The following is a 17,500-nucleotide window of genomic DNA, read 5'->3' on the forward strand; positions in this document are numbered from 1 at the left end:
AAATACACACACAACACACACACATACATGATTTACACACACACACAAACACACAAATACACACACATAACACACCTATACTCTGATTGGCATTACATGCCTTGTGCTTTTCCATTCTGAAGAAAAAGGGGTTAGCCAAGTTACAGTTTTTTCTGTTTGCTTAAGCACATTTTTTGTAACTATGGCTTTTTTTGCAAAACTCTACACACAAAAATAGGAAAACCTTTCACCCAATCAGCAAAACATCATAGTTCTCTTGCAAAGCCAACACACCTTGCTTAACTCTTCACACCTTCATTAAAAGCGGTGTTTTTTAGATCAAACAGTAAACACAAGCCATCACAATAATAAGCACACAAAGCACACACAATAAAAAAAACACATCTGGCTTTTTTTTTTGTGCACAAGGTAGACTATGTCAGTTTGATGTCATACTTTTGTCATAGTTCTGTAACCATACAGGATTGGTGTTTATATTTACACACATCAAAACAAACACAAGTGTTTTTCAAGTCAAAACACAAAATAGCAATTTCACTGAGACAAAAAATCAGTCTATATCGTGGTCGTCTCTCTCAACATTTAAGTCTACATCACATGCAATGTCCTAGTCCAAGGCACCAGGAAAATATATTATGAATGCCGTGTCCAGGCCTGACATGACAATATCCCCACATGTAGACTAAAAGGGGGGCAGCCGTGGCCTACTGGTTAGCGTTTCGGACACACACACACACACACACACGCAGCCGCGTGGCCTACTGGTTAGCGCTTCGGACTTGTAACTGAGGGTTGCGGTTGGAACCCCCACCAGTAGGCACGGGCTGAAGTGCCCCCTTGAGCAAGGCACCTAACCCCTCACTGCTCCCCGGCCGCTGTTGATGGGCAGCTCACTGCGCCAGGATTAGTGTGTGCTTCACCTCACTGTGTGTACACTGTGTGCTGTTTGTGTTTCACTAATTCACGGGATTGGGATAAATGCAGAGACCAAATTTCCGTCCGCGGCATCAAAAAAGAGTATATATACTTATACTTATAAGGGCTATCTCTTTCTCTTCTTACCCTCCTTGTCCCCCTTTTGCTCCTCCTTGTCCTCTCTTCCTCTAACTTCACCTCCTTGTCCTTTGTCATCCTCTCCCCTCACACTTCTTCACCTCGCGGCCCCTCTTCCCTCCTCCTCTTCCTCCCTACTTCTTCACCTCCACCGCCCCCTCTTCCTCCTCCTCTCTCCTACTTCTTCACCTCCATTCCCCTATTCTTCAGCCTCCCTCTAATTCTTACTGTTCTCACTCTTCCTGCTCCCCTCCATTGTACCCATTGTACATGACCTGTGGCTTATTTATAGTGCTTAGGCTGATTGCAAAGTGAACTAATTATCTAAAACAGTTTTCACATGAGAAAGTGTGCCAGAGAGTTGGCAAAAATAGTGAAAATAATAGCCATACATGTGTATAGATTTGCTAGGAGTGTGTTGATCATTTGAAATTGAGTGTAAAGCAGTGAGTTGTGTTTACAGTTCCGCAAAAAGAGTGCTGTGCAGTGAACTGTGCCTCCAGTTGTGCAAAGTTTGTGTTACAAAATTGCAAACTAAGTGCAAAGCAGTGTTTGTGCTTTTAGTTTTGTGAACTCAGTGAGTGGTTTTGCTATACAAATTAATAGTTTTAGAAATTGTAGAAAGAATTACGGTTGTGTTTAAGAATTCAGAAAAAACTAATTACCACCAGAAAAAATAATGTTTTTACCAATATATTTGTATACTGTATGTAAGAAAACCTTTTTCTTTTTCATTTAGGAGTTTTTCATTTTTGCTCCTGAATGCTCTTCTTGTTGTTGCTAATGTATATCTAACTAAACTCTATTTTGGTATTTCAAGTTTATGATTAAATGGCCTTTGGATTCAAGGATTTAGACCTGATGTATGTGAAATAAAAACTTTTTTATGAAAACAAGATCAATTGTTTTGCTGGCTCAAGGACTATTAAGGGAGTGTTGTTGAACTAACAGGTGATTGTCCCTCCCACTTCCCCAGAGGTGTTTGATTGACAGGTGCCTGACCAACCCGTTCTCTCCTGCAGGCGCTGACGGAGCTGAAGTTTGACTTCCTGTTGACGGTGTGTAACCACGAGCACTACATTCCTCTTAACCTGCCCATGGCCTTTGGACGCACCAAACTGCAGCGTGTGCAGGGTAGGACACACACACACACACACACACACAATACCTCACTCACTCTCTCTCACACACACACACACACACACACACACACACACACACACACACACACAAGCCTGCACCTCCCCCTTCAACTGCCTAACTGGTGCGATCCTTCCTCAGCTCATGTAACAGCCACTGAGCTGGCTGTACCACGCGCTGAGGGAAAGGGGGGTGCTACATGTAAGCAGCTTCTTGGGCCCCAGTTTGAGTTTGCTGGAGATGTGCATGATGGTTATGGCTGCATTTGTGTCAACCTCAGTTCACACTTTTCTTTTTCTTTCTGTTGTCTGTGTGTGTTTTTTTGTCTCATGTTGGTTTGTGTGTTTGTGTGTGTGTGTGTTTGTTTATCCTTCTGTGTGTTTGTGTGTGTGTGTGTGTGTGTGTGTGTGTGTGTGTTTTTGTTGTTGTCGTGTTTGTTTGTCGTGTTGCCTGTGCTCAGATTTTATTTCGTATGCGGCGGAGTGTTTTGGCGTAGTAGGTAGGTGACGCCGCCATGTCACATGACCCGTTACAGCTGCCAGTGGGCATGATGCTGTTTGCCCGGCCTGCTCGCTGCATACACGCTGCCAGTGGGCATGAAGCTGTTTGCCCGGCCTGCTCGCTGCGTACACGCTGCACAGTGGGCATGAAGCTGTTTGCCCGGCTTGCTCGCTGCGTACACGCTGGCAGTGGGCATGAAGCTGTTTGCCCGGCCTGCTCGCTGCGTACACGCTGGCAGTGGGCATGAAGCTGCACGTCGCCACACTTGCCCTCTTACCCGCTAATGCAGTCAAACTGGTTTAAATCCCTCTGCTCTCTGGCCCTGATGCCACTCTGATGCCTCCTCTCTAGAACTCTCTAGACATGGTGCCACCCTTCAGCCTCCTCTCTAGAACTCTCTAGACATGGTACCACCCTTCAGCCTCCTCTCTAGAACTCTCTAGACATAGTGCCACCCTGATACCTCCTCTCTAGAACTCCATGGGCATGGTGGCCCTGGGGCATGTTCTCTTGCCCCTCTCTAGAACTCTCCTCTCCTGGGGCATGTTCCATAGCCCCGCAGTAGAACACTGGTGCGTTCTGCAACCTGCCCCCTGGGTACAGCATGATGTAGTAACACTCAAATACACTCATGATCTGTGTGTGTGTGTGTGTGTGTGTGTGTGAGTGTGTGTGTGTGTGTGTGTGTGTGTGTGTGTGTGTGTGTGTGTGTGTGTGTGTGTGTGTGTGTGTGTGTGAAATTTGGATTGGGTTAGGATTTCTTTGGAAGCTGAGAGAACATCCCATATTGTGGGTGCACTGGAGGCATAGAGTTAAATAAATAGATAGGAATTCACACAGGGCACATCAGGAAGAGTTTAAGGCCCAATCCCATTTCTCATCAGGAAGAGTTTAAGGCCCAATCCCATTTCTCATCAGGAAGAGTTTAAGGCCCAATCCCATTTCATCATGGTGTGCCACCACTAGTCTACTATAATGCGGGCCATTACGGTGCGCAAATGAGACACCACTAGTCTACTATATCGGCTATCATGGTGCCACCACTCAGTCTACTATAATGGCGCACATGGTGTGCCACCACCAGTCTACCATATCGGCGCCACATGGTGTGCCACCACTAGCATTTCATACGGGCGCCATTACGGTGTGCCACCACTGGCTCAATACTATACTGGCCATTACGGTGTGCCACCACCAGTCTACTATACGGGCTATTACGGTGCGCCACCACTATCTACTATATCGGCGACATGGTGTGCCACCACTAGTCTACTATAATATGCCATTACGGTGTGCCACCACGGTCTACTATATCGGCGCGACATGGTGTGCCACCACCAGTCTACTACACGGGCGCCACATGGTGTGCAAATGAGACACCACTCAGTCTACCATATCGGGCGTTATTGGCGGCGTCACCACCAGTCTACCATACGGCTTACATGGTGCGCCACCACCGTCTACTATACGCAATACGGTGCCACCACCAGGTCTACTATAATGGGCGCATTACGGCGTGCCACCACTAGTCTACTATATCAAGACATGGTGTGCCACCACCAGTCTACCATATCGGGCTGTCATGAAAATACCACTAGTCTACTATACGGGCGCACATGGTGCAAATGAGACACCACTAGTCTACTATACGGGCGCACATGGTGTGCCACCACTAGTCTACTATACGGGCGCACATGGTGTGCCACCACTAGTCTACTATACGGGCGCACATGGTGTGCCACCACTAGTCTACTATACGGGCGCACATGGTGTGCCACCACTAGTCTACTATACGGGCGCACATGGTGTGCCACCACCAGTCTACTATACACATGGTGCCACCACTCATTCACTATACGGGCCACATGGTGTGCCACCACTGGGGTCTACTATACGGCTATTGCTGGTGTGCCACCACTAGTCTACTATACGGGCGCACATGGTGTGCCACCACTAGTCTACTATACGGGCGCACATGGTGTGCCACCACTAGTCTACTATACGGGCGCACATGGTGTGCCACCACTAGTCTACTGTACTGGCGCACATGGTGCCACCACTCAGTCTACTATAATGTATTATTATGAGGTAAAATGACACCACTTGGCCTACTATAATGGCGCACATGGTGTGCAAAACAACAAATTACTGAACACAGCCAACAACACCTGAGTAAAAACAACCTAGTCTATTAGCGAATACTCCTGTGTAAAAGCAACCTGAGGTGTGGCTAAAGGGACACCTGGAGTAAAACAAACTCTGGCTTATGGTGATAACGGGTTCAAACTTTGGTTTGGGAGCAAAATTAAGTTAATTGGAGGAGTTTTGAGCTACACCGTTGTTTGCATTGGCAACACAATGGTTTATAGCATGTTGCCAGCAGGATCCAGCCATGTCAAAATAAATCACTATTACTAACCACCGACAAAGTCTGCACAGCTCTTTACACTTTGGTGGTAGTGTCCGGTGTCCAGAGCATTGCAAACGCTTCAAATGAACAGAGAGGCTATAGTACATGGTTTCAAACGCACACACACACACTTCTGTTTCAATGAAGAGCTAAGGAGTTTAAGGCCAATCCCATTTCTCTTGTCTTCCTTTTCGACAAGTCTTGCAGTTGTGCAGATCTGACTTATTCTTACAATAAAATCTGCATTTGGTACTAGATTGTTTGTATATCTGCACAACCCTGGAAAGAAGTTAATAATGTGTGTGTTTGTAGGTGTGTGTTCTCTCCTGTGTATTGTGTGTGTGTGTGTGTGTGTTATTGTGTGTATGTGATATAGATAGATGCGTGGGTGTGTGTGTATGTGTGTGTGTGTGTGTGTGTGTGTGTGTGTGTGTGTGTGTAGGTGATAGATGCGTGTGGCATGTGGTGTGTATGTGTGTGTGTATGCGTGTGATGCGTCTTGTGCGTCGCGTCGCGTCGTCGCGTCAAATACATGTGTGAAATATGTCAGTATTATTATTGTGTGTGTGTTTGTGTGTGTAGGTGTCGTCGTCGTGCCTGCGTGTGTGTGTGTGTGTAGGTGTCGCGTCGTGCGTATGTGTGTGTGTGTGTGTGTGTGTGTGTGTGTGTGTGTTTTGTACTGTCTGCACAACCCTGGAAGAGAAGTTAGCCATGTGTGTTTGTGGGGTGTGTTCTCTCCCTGTGTGTGTGTGTGTGGATTTGTGTGTGTGTGTGTGTGTGTGTATGTGTGCGTGCAAGCTGATGCGTCGCGTCGTGCATCGCGTCTTCTGCTTTTTCAATTTCTTCACATGTCAAAACATACAAAATCGAAATTGAGTTCCTACTATCCACGGTGGAGACAAGACATATTTTACCAATTAGGTCACAGACAAACATAACGATCAAGTAAACAATAAAAAGTGAAATAAGAGCACATACAATTAATGAAGAAATAAGAGCAACAAAATTTAATTTAGAAATTGTGCAATTGTGCATACAGTAGACAGTCAATATAATAGTGCAAAGTCAGGCCAATAAATGGGTGTGTGTGTGTGTATCGTCGTGTCGATAGATGTGCATGCATGTGTGGTATGTGTGTGAGATTGATAGATAGATGGCGTCTTGTGGCGTGTGTAGATATTGTGTGCATGTGTGTGTGTGTGTGTATGTGTGTGTGTGTGTGTGTGTGTGGTAGTGTCTGCATGTGTGTGTGTGTGTGTGTGTGTGGTAGTGTGTGCATGTGTGTGTGTGTGGTAGTATGAGGGGCCAGGACATTATTCAGAATTACCTCTCTGCAGCTATGAAACCCTGCAGCTATACTAGAAACCCTCTCACCATTATGCTGGAAACCTCTCTGCAGCTATGAAACCTCTCACAGCTTACAGTGAAAATATCTCTCATATACAGAGTTTGACGCTCATACACACATGTGAAACCCTCTCACACACACTATGCTGAAAACCTCACACACTATGAGAAACCTCTCTGCAGCTATACTGAAGAAAACCTCTCACGTACTGCAGGTGAAGCGCTCTCATATACACAACTGAAATGCTCATTCACACATGAAATATGAAAGCGTTTCAGTTGTGTATATGAGAACGTTTCACTCGTGTGTGTGAGAGGTTTCAGTATAGCGTGTGAGAGGTTTCAGTATAGTGTGTGAGAGGTAATTCTGAATAATGTCCTAAAGGGCCCCTCGTATGGTAGTGTCTGCGTGTGTGTGTGTGTGTGTCCTGACATGACCTGACAGACATTTCTGCAGACGCTTTCAGCATGGCATTAACCCTCCTCACATGACCTACTGCAGCGTCCCATGTCCCCTCCCCCACACTGCCATACACACTCTCACATGCATTTGTCTTCACACACACACACACACACACGTTGTTGTCTGTGTGTGTGTGTGTGTGTGTGTGTGTGTGTGTGTGTGTGTGTGCAGACCAGACGCTGGAGTGGAGCCTAACGGAGGACTACTGTAGGAACCACTTCCTGGTGGGGCTACTGCTGCGCCATGTGGCCGAGGGCCTGCAGGGGGCGCCAGAAACGCGGCAGCTGGCCGTCGCTGTGCTCAAGAACCTGCTCATCAAACACACCCTCGACGACCGCTACAATGCCTTCAAGGTAGGGCCGTGGGTGCTGTGTGTGTGCGTACTTTGGCTGTTTGTGTGTGTGTGCATACTTTGGCTGTGTGTGTGTGTGTGTGTGTGTGTGAGTGTGTGTGCTGTGTGTGTGCATACTTTGGCTGTGTGTGTGTGTGTGTGTGTGTGTGTGTGTGTGTGTGTGTGTGTGTGGCTGTGTTTGTGTGTGGGTGTGTGTGTGTGTGTGTGTGCTGTGTGTGTGTCGTACTTTGGCTGTGTGTGTGTGTGTTAGTGTATGCATGTGGGTGTGTTTGTGCTATGTGTATATTTGCATGCTGTTTGTGTGTGTGTGTGTGTGTTCCTGCGTGACTCAGTGTGTGTAATGCAAGCCCTGGAGAGTGTCCAGTGTCCCCCAAGTGACCTAATGGCTGTGTATGGAGTGTGTTTTCACTGTGTGTGTGTGTGTGTGTTAATAGATAGTTGTAAAGTTGGTCATATGGAAATCAGGCAGGTCAAGACTGGACTCAGACACACAAACACAGCTCCCTCCACACACACACACACACACACACACACACACACACATACATGGTAACACTGGCTGTTATGCAAATGAAAGTTCAGGCCAGGGGACACACAGGGTTGTAGCAGAGTTACATGTGTCATATGACATTATCACATCATAATACATTATCACAGAGTCACATGGTTCATATGACATTATCACAGAGCAGACCCGGCGGCAGACACTAATTCACGGACAGGCATTACACCTTTCCAGGGGGGGCACTGGAACTTAAATTGATCACGGTATAAGCTTACACTTGACAAAACATTCCAATATGAAAATGTAGATGCAATTGTAAAATGGTGCAGCTCCTTTAACAGAGCCCTGTGTGCAGGGATGAAGAGAGATAAAGCGAGAGGAGATATGTGTGTTAGAACTGAGATGCGTGTGGAAAAAGACGTGCTGTTCACTGGAGCTAGTCATATTCAAAATAATGCAAAAATAAACCCGCAGATAAAACCAAAAATCCTGGTTCATTTGCTAACCACTTTCAGATAGAGTGTTAGGGTTAGCCCCGGGTTCGATAACTTCGGCCCTGGAGTGGTAAGCTCCCTGTTCTCCGACTAGGTCAGAAGAAAAAAACTGTAAAGGTTAACGCTATCAAACAAACCTCCTCTCCATTTAGGTGATGGGCTTACCTAATGTTCCTGATTGATTAGCTACGGAATAATACAGATTTTACAAGTTTTATTTGCTACTTGCTAGATTGACAAACGTGATAGGCTAGGGCCTACATTTAATAAGTGTTCAAAATCAATCTATGGGATTGGGGTTGGTTGGAGCAGCCAAGCTCGTCCAGGGCGGGCACAGATGACTTCCAGGACGGGCCTGGCCCCCCAAAGCCCCCCCATGCCGCCGGGACTGTCACAGAGTCACATGGTTCATATGACATTATCACATCACTGGTGCAGTGCCCGTTCAAACATGTCATTCCTGAAGAAAACCTGTAGCCCAATTACATGCCCACAGGTATGCCTGCTTTAAAAATAGGATGATAGGGAAATATCATTCCAGCTAAGCATTCAATAATGAATACTGAATATTATAATATATTAGCGATAATTAATGTGGCCTCTAATACATGTGTAATACATTTAGGCATGGCTGCATGTGACATTTCTACAGATCAGAATGACATAAGCCTAACAACAACAAAGTGACGTCGCTCAGTCTGCCACTTGTTGTCTAGCTATGTGGCATTAGCCTATCGCTCGTTTCAATTTGGGACCTTGCAGTGGAATTGGTTGTTTAGTCAAAGTCTCAAGTCCAAAGTAGCCTGAGCTAGGCAGTTTATTGCACACTTTATTTTGGAGTGGTCACTACATAGGCCTACCCGTGTTTGTTGGCGTTGTTGCAAAATCTGGCGTAATCATTTTATGCAAAAACTGCATACAGGAGTCTTTATTGTTGAGGTCTGACATGATAATCATCTTGCATCTTAACCCACAAGCAGTTCTCCAGTAATCTAATCAGTTTTTTAAATTGCGACTGACTATCATCAAAGTGAGACCTGTCAGTACACAATCCATGGGATGGAGTTCCCCTGAAACTGGTCCCCTTGGAAACAGTACAGTGCAGCGATAAACGCCCTACGTAAATAAGCATATTTTAAAATATGCATTCAAAAATCTTCAAAATCGAGAGTGCACACCTTTGTGCCACGCGCGAGCCACATAAGAAATCTTAGGTCAGTTTGACAAACGGTCAGGCGCGTCGTTAGACCTGGGCATTCAGGGCTATAGCCCCGGATTCTCTGGGGATAGCCCCGGATCTATGGGGTCATAACAACAACAACAACAAAAACTCTAATCGTGAATGAAATTAATAGCCCCGTGAAGAGAGACTTTTGTGTTTTGTGTCCATTTTGTGCATTAACAGCAGCGCAAGAAAATCTGACGGATCTGGGCAGGTTTAGAATCATTTGTTGCAAAATGTTGCAATTTCAAGTACCTTCTTCACGCTATTACGCATTGCTGTTTTGTGCTTCTACTAACTAGCCTTAGCTAAATAAGTGTATAAGGACAAATGGATATTAGAAGTTTCTTTAGAGAAAAAGGGCAGAGCAGGGACAAGAAGTGGAAAATGCACAGTGTGTCATCATCTCCGCAACCCAGGAGGACATTTCGATCAGCTCAGGTTCGGTGGAACGCAGCCCTCAAAGACAACATTGATCAATGCTTGTCTGATGTTACTAGCTAGCAGGCTACCACTGCACCTCACTAACTTGAAGGACACTTTGTTTGAATAACTAGAAAGAGACACTAACTTACGTTTGGTTCTGTAAAATGGAATCACATTCTTCACCACCAACAAAAAAATTGTTTTCCATGACAGTATAGTAGTTGGCGCCAGTCTTTTTACCACAGGTTAGCAGTGCAGACTTATTCATTCACTGACGTTGGTATGATTCCCAAGAAACGGTCGAATGTGACCTTCAGCAGCGAGTTGAGCAAGCAAGCAAAAAAGTTGAGCAGAGTTGAATGAATGAGGAGTGAGCGGTTCACAGAGGGACATTGGCTATAATACCTAACATCAAGCTATTCCCCTTCACCAATCCAGTAATTGTGTCCACATTATACTTTCAGTGATCATTTGAAATACATAGGGTAATAAACAAGACTGCAGTTTCAATATATCGTGATTTACTATTGAATCATGGTCACATCGCGCAGTAAATATGGTAAACCTGACCTGGATTTTGGGGGCTTCCAAGCAATGCATGCTGGGTTTGATTTTGACAGAATGGAACTTGGAACTTTTTTCTTTGGGCAAAAGTTTGTGATACACAACCCAAATGCATTGCTTTTTCAAGGCACCCATAGCCCATTAATTGAAGGGGATGACGTCCAAATGTTTATCCAAGACGAACGCTCTCACACCTGTGCACTTGACAGAGGTGCATGGCGATTATTCTACAGGCTATTTTTTGTCATATTTTGGGTGTTGTATGTGGTGCACTTTGTCAGAAGAGACGCTTCTCCTTACAAGGTCTTTAAACATCAAAATATTCGGAATGCCGTGACGTGAGTCATTACGATTGGCCTTCCTTTTCATTCTCAAAGTAGGTTAAAATGTCATGTTCATCAGCCCGATTTTCAAAATCTCTCGGGAGAAACACCAACCTCCTGGACATAAGGGATTCTAACTCCCGAGCTCCAGTTCAATGTTTTAAATAGCTAGCGGCAGCCCCGTAAACGGTCAGCGAGATATGCGTGCCACAGACACACACACACAAAACACATAGACACTTCTTGCTTTATAGATAGATATTACATTATCACATGTCACATGTTTCATACAACATTATCACATCATATTACATTATCACAAAGTCACATGTTTCATATGACATTATCACATCATATTACATTATCACAGAGTCACATGTTTCATATGACATTATCACATCATATTACATTATCACAGAGTCACATGTTTCATATGACATTATCACATCATTTACATTATCAGAGAGTTACATGGTTCATATTTACTCTGCACAGAGGGCCTGATGCAGAGAAAGCACTAATACAGAGTTTTTCTTTTAATAGGGCATGAGAGAGTGGGGAGAAACCCTGGGGCTATTAACACTTTGAGTGCCAAAACTTTTTTAAATTACTTAAAATAGGCCCTTTAATAGGCCCTTTAATAGGCACTTTAATAGGCCCGTTAATATGCCCTTTAATAGGCCTTTTAATATGCCCTTTAATAGGCCCTTTAACTCATTGAATGCCAAGCTGTTTTCGGAAGCTTTTGTCCTAGAGTGCCAGCAATCTAGACCATTGTTGATGATTTTTGTACAGCCATTATATATTCTGTGTTATAGCTATGAACACATACAATGGCTCGCTTGAAAGGTGGAGACTTTAAAGGAGAATTCGGTGTGATATTGACCTAAAGTGTATTGAAACATGATACCAGTGTGAGCGTATGTCTCATAGCCCATCTCGGCTTGTCCCCTGCACTCCAAAAAATGAAAAACTAGTTAGCCGATGCTACCAACAGCTTTTTCAATGGTGGTGCTTGACATCCGGGCTAACCATGCAAATAAATCACTGTTTTACACCCATTTGGCGAGGCTCAATGTATCTCCACACTTCATTGGTAGACTTCCGAGGGCCCTGACATTTAAAGCGAGACATTGAGAACTTTGAAAAAATTTACTGGTACTTCCGTAATCTTGAATTTAGAACAGGAATGAACAGGTATGATAAGGGATCAGATTCCAAAAATAATTCAGTGGAAATGCATGGATTCAGTTTCTTCCAGTGGAAGTTTCAACTGGAATCCATGCATTTCCACTGAATTATTTTTGGAATCTGATCCTTTATCATACCTGTTCATTCTTACTTCGTCGCTCGAATTTATCGTGACTAAATTCAAGATGGCTGCAAACGCTAAACTTCGGAAGATACTGTCTGTATAAATCGTCTTGTAAGTAAACTACCAGTGTTTTTCAAAGTTCTCAATGTCTCGTTTTAAATGTCAGGGCCCTTGAAGTCTACCAATGAAGTGTGGAGATACATTGAGCCTCGTAAATGGTGTAAAACAGTGATTTATTTGCATGGCTAGCCCGATGCGAGAAGCACCACCATTGAAAAAAGCTGTTGGTAGCATCGGCTAACTAGCGCCAGATTTTGGAGTGCAGGGGACAAGCCGAGATGGGCTATGAGACATGCGTTCACACTTTCGGTATCATGTTTCAATACACTTTAGGTCAATATCACACGAATTCTCCTTTAAGCTCGGTGGGTGCAAACCGTGTATTTCTACATGCCTCTGTTCCTGAGAAATCCCAAGCTAAACAGTCGCTAGTTTTCATCAAAATCCCTGTTTTTTTTTTCTAGAAATGGAGATATTGCGTCTTTTATGAAATATGTGCTCCCCCTCCTCAGCACGCGGTGTTCAGTCACTCCCTTTGTAATGTTTTTGACCTGTCGCGTGGTCAGAGTCATCTTGTCTTAGTAGAAAGGTGGACTCATCCAGTTGTCTGGCTTAAAACGCACCTGCTGCAATATCTTTTCTTCGACTTTTCATTTTCTCCCTTCAGCACCTGAGAAGTGTTGCCTGCAAAGTTTCTGGGAAGAGATCTAACCAGACCTGCCACCTAGTGATAAACCCACGAAAATAAATGACCTGATTTTGCCCTGGCCTGCATGTCACTGATTTTTCAGAGTTTTCGATCGTCATATATTTCATTTCCATTCATCACAGTGTTCCCAAAATCACATATAAGGTGTGTTAGAGTGTCTATTTAATAATAAAAAAAAAGCTAAAAGCGTAATATTACATTTTTTGGCACTCAATGCATGGGAAGGAAAAACGTAATATTACGCTTTTGGCACTCAATGAGTTAATGGGCCCAGGGCTGAGAGGTGAACGGCTGTGTCATTGGGCAGTCTGTGGTGTAATGTCAACATTCAGAGCTATAACAGCTGCTTTGTTTTAAAATGAAAGCGATTGTGTAGGAATTCACATTTGTTTATGTTTACATTTATTAGCATAAGCTTTTGTCCAAACCCATGTAGGCTGCCCCTTCTGTCCAAACCCATGTTTGTACTCACGGAATGGGCAGCTAGTGGTTACGAGGAGATGATTGCTGAATGTGACAAAACTTGTTTTGGGTTTGAAATCGTGTACAATCACTGTCTGCACCTTTAAGATAAGCAAGATGGTGGCCACCTATTCACACATCCTCTCTGCACTTCCCTGAACTGTGTGTCGTGGACATGGACTAGCAGAGGCCAGACTATTTGAGCTGTGTGTGTGTTGTGGCCAGACTATTTGAGCTGTGTGTGTGTTGTGGACATGGAGGCCAGACTATTTGAGCTGTGTGTGTGTTGGACTAGCAGAGGCCAGACTATTTGAGCTGTGTGTGTGTGTTGTGGACATGGAGGCCAGACTATTTGAGCTGTGTGTGTGTGTTGTGGACAGACTATTTGAGCTGTGTGTGTTGTGGACAGACTATTTGAGTTGTGTGTGTGTTGTGGCCAGACTATTTGAGCTGTGTGTGTGTTGTGGACATGGAGGCCAGACTATTTGAGCTGTGTGTGTGTTGAGAAGAGACTATTTGTCTCACACTGTTTAGGCTGAATGTGTCCAATCAGTGGTTATATTGTGTTATTTCAGTACTTTTGAGAAATAGCATGTGTCCATATAAAGGCTTAAACAACTGCCCGCTTCAGTAATAACAGCACATTCTCTCACTCTCTTCCTGTGTGTGTGTGTGTGTGTTTGTGTGTGTGTGTGTGTGTGTGTGTGTGTAGAATCAACAGGCCCGCATCTGTCTGCTGTACCTGCCCCTCTTAGAACTGCTCTACCAGAACTTGCCTCAGCTCTCCGCTCCCAAACACACCTCTGCCACTGGATATGGACTCCCCGTGAGTACACACACACACACACACACACACACACACACACACACACACACACACACACACACACACACACACACACACATACACACACACACACACACACTTGCCTCAGCTCTTCCCTCCCAAACACACCTCTGCCACCGGCTATGGACTCCCCGTGAGTACACACACACACACACACACACACACTAGGGGTGTAACGGTTCATGTATTCGTATTGAACGGAAACGGTACGGGCGTCACGGTTCGGTGCATGAATTTACACGGACAATACACGGTATAAAAATACATAACACTCGTGTGCGGATTAATTAATGTCATGCGCAATTACTGTTAAGTAGCAAGAGTTACGGGAGTTCTTTAGCGACACCTAACGCTAATTTGTAGCCTCGCCTTAGCTCTGAAGCTCTGATTGGTTTCTATGTTTTTTTTTTGTCAGGTCGTCGGTCAAGTCCTTCAGTCGTCATTAGCAGCACTAAGGTTAGACCCACAAGAGTTAGAGGATCCGCTGGTCTCTTTAAGATCGCAAGTTTGAGAACTTCCAGTCACAGTAACGTTAGTACAGGCGAAAAGAGTGGTGGATAAGATGAAACTGTGTGTCGGGCGCTGTTCAGCAGTTGTTGGGTATGTGAGTGGAAAAATGCTACACATATGGCCATCACCCAGATGATGTAGGCTACCAATCACTGAAACGAGGGAAAAAACTTCCCCTGCGCTTCAGCAGCCTTTGGATACACATACAAATAGGGCCAAAACCTATGGCTTAAATTAAATGATTTAAGTAATGACAGAAAGCTATGTAAATCGCAAGTGGTAATTACCTTTATGTTGGGGTAACTTGTAACTTCTCACATGAGGAGCTGGTAGTGTTAAGTGCACAGGACGGTAAAATAAAGTAACAACGCTAACCAGGCTAATAAACAAACCATGCTACGGTGAGTTAACGTCAAAGGGCAAAGTCCGTGACTTCTAGTTGTAGTCTGTTTATGAAATGAAAGGAGCAATTTCGTTTTTTTTTTTTAAAAAATATACAATCAATATACAACTAAACACAGATGTTGGAAGGTTTTGCTTTAAGTGGATTTTTTTAAATCATTTTTCTATGTAATTTGCACTTTCAGAAATAAGAGATGCTGTAGGCCTATTTTTCAGTTTTATAACTGATTGTCTTATTTTGTTTACAAGTTACAGATGGAGTCTGGGTACTTATTGTACTGTTTAGCCTACACCTTACACACTTCAGGCTGTTGCAGATAGCTCAGGAAGAGACTGTATGACACTAGGTGGTACAGCCTGAGACATGTACAAAAAAAATGCTTTCTGCATTTTTTGTTTGCTTTTCTCTCCATTGTACCCGAACTTCGTGCCCGAACCGTGATGTCGAACCCGAGGTATGAACCGAACCGTGACTTCTGTGTACCGTTACACCCTAATATACACACACACGCACACACACACACACATACACACACACACACACACACACACACACACACACACACACACACACACACACAAACACACACACACTTATGCTATCAGCATTCTCTAGGGTTACAAAGGGGCGTAACATTCTCCATGGAAAGTTACGGTTGGAATTATGGAATTAGTGGGAATTATGAGATTTAATGGGAACTCAACTCTATGGGAAGTGTCCAACATTTCAGGAATTTTGCAACCCTACCATTCTCAGACAACTTTCTGCCCAGATACACACATTGAACACACATGCTTTCATATTAAACACACATTCCCATTCACCATCAAGATCAACTGTTTTTTATCCAGCGAAAATAAACTAGGGCTTTATGGACGAACTTGACACTCTGCTGTCCTCCATCCCTGAGCATGACTGTCCGCTTCTCGTCCTCGGCGATATGAACATCCACTTAGACGCCCCAGGCTCAGCGGACTTTTTGGCCCTGATCCACTCTTTTGACCTCAAACTGGTTCAAAGCCCACTGACTCACAAAGCTGGCAACGAGCTTGACTTGATCCTCAATCGGAACTGCACCACAGACACCCTCACTGTGACGCCTCTCCATCTTTCTGACCACTTCTTCATCCAGTTCAACGTCAGCCTGACAGAACAGCCTCGGCTCCTCAGCCGATGGTCACGTTCGCCGCACCGCATCATCCGCAACCTGTCTCCAACGCACTTGTCCTCTGTGGTTGCCTCCGGTCTACCTCCACTCAACACCTTCTCCTCTCTGGAGGTTAATGAGGCCACAGACTGGCTCTGCTCCACACTGAGCTGCGTGTCTAGACGAGCTGTGCCCTCTACCACAAGGCCAGCTCGATCCAAACACTCTTATCCATGGCTAAATGATACCCTCCGATCGCAGCGCACCAAACTCAGAGCCGCGGAGAGGAAATGGCACAAATCCAAACTAACCGATGACCTCAAAAACTACCAGACACTCCTGACCTCCTTAGCCAGCATTCCCATTCACTATACTGTTGTTTATTCAGCGAGAAAATAACTGAGCATCAAGCTCTTTCACAACAATCCCCTGAGTTCACAAAACGTACAGCCTGTTTTTTTGGAAGGTCTTGCTTCCAACTAGAGATGTGCTAATCTTGGGGAGATGTAAACCCTGCTCAACTCATGAGGTTAAAAAAGCGGCTGTTGAGTTTTAGATTTACTAATCTTGGGGAGATGTAAACCCTGCTCATCTCATGAGGTTAAAAAAGCGGCTGTTGACCTTCTGAGATGATCTGTCCCAGTCCTGGTGTGGTCCCTTACTGAGGCCTGGGCAGTCTCTCATCTCATTATTTGATGTCTGCCTGCATCCTGAACTCGAGGCTGAATTCTGTCTAACTTATTACTTTTTAATTATTACTTTTTATTATACGGCTCTTCACAATGCAAGTAGAATGCTCCATTGACTTGAATGGGATTTCCGAAAGTTCTAGCGGTCATTATTTCTTGGGAAAGGACCTCTGAAAACAAGAATGACCGCTATCAATGGCAACGAGTTTGTGCTTGGAACTTCATTCAAAAGTGAAAGCAGACGGTTGATCAGCTGAGTTCTAAAGAATGTTTGATTCAAGTTCAGCGTGTGTTTATGAACTATTTGTTTCTCAGCAAAAGCCACGACGAAAACGGTAACAAATAAGTGTAAAGAGACATATCATGGAGTTTATTTTTTCGTTTTGGCAAGTAGTCAGATAATAAAGCGGGATAATGTATAGAACGCCCGGTCATCATGGGAAAATAAGTCCCTTCAGGGCTTAAACAAGACCCATCAGCTGGCGTCGGAGTCGGTTTCTGTCGGACTTATTTTACCCATAATGACCGGCGTTACATTATCCCTATCTTAAACACTTT

The 17,500-nt window shown here is 44.4% G+C and overlaps 1 protein-coding gene across 1 annotated transcript in view; it reads left to right on the plus strand.

Moving 5' to 3' along the window:
• The window catches only part of dock11 (dedicator of cytokinesis 11), a 163,740-nt gene that overhangs the window by 72,240 nt on the left and 74,000 nt on the right, over positions 1-17,500 (plus strand). Inside the window, 3 exon segments of the mRNA XM_048236079.1 lie at positions 2,076-2,187; positions 7,086-7,267; positions 14,059-14,172. Coding sequence (XP_048092036.1) covers positions 2,076-2,187; positions 7,086-7,267; positions 14,059-14,172 — 408 coding nt within the window.

This window comes from Alosa alosa, chromosome 24 (assembly GCF_017589495.1).
Source record: "Alosa alosa isolate M-15738 ecotype Scorff River chromosome 24, AALO_Geno_1.1, whole genome shotgun sequence".
NCBI lineage: Eukaryota > Metazoa > Chordata > Actinopteri > Clupeiformes > Clupeidae > Alosa > Alosa alosa.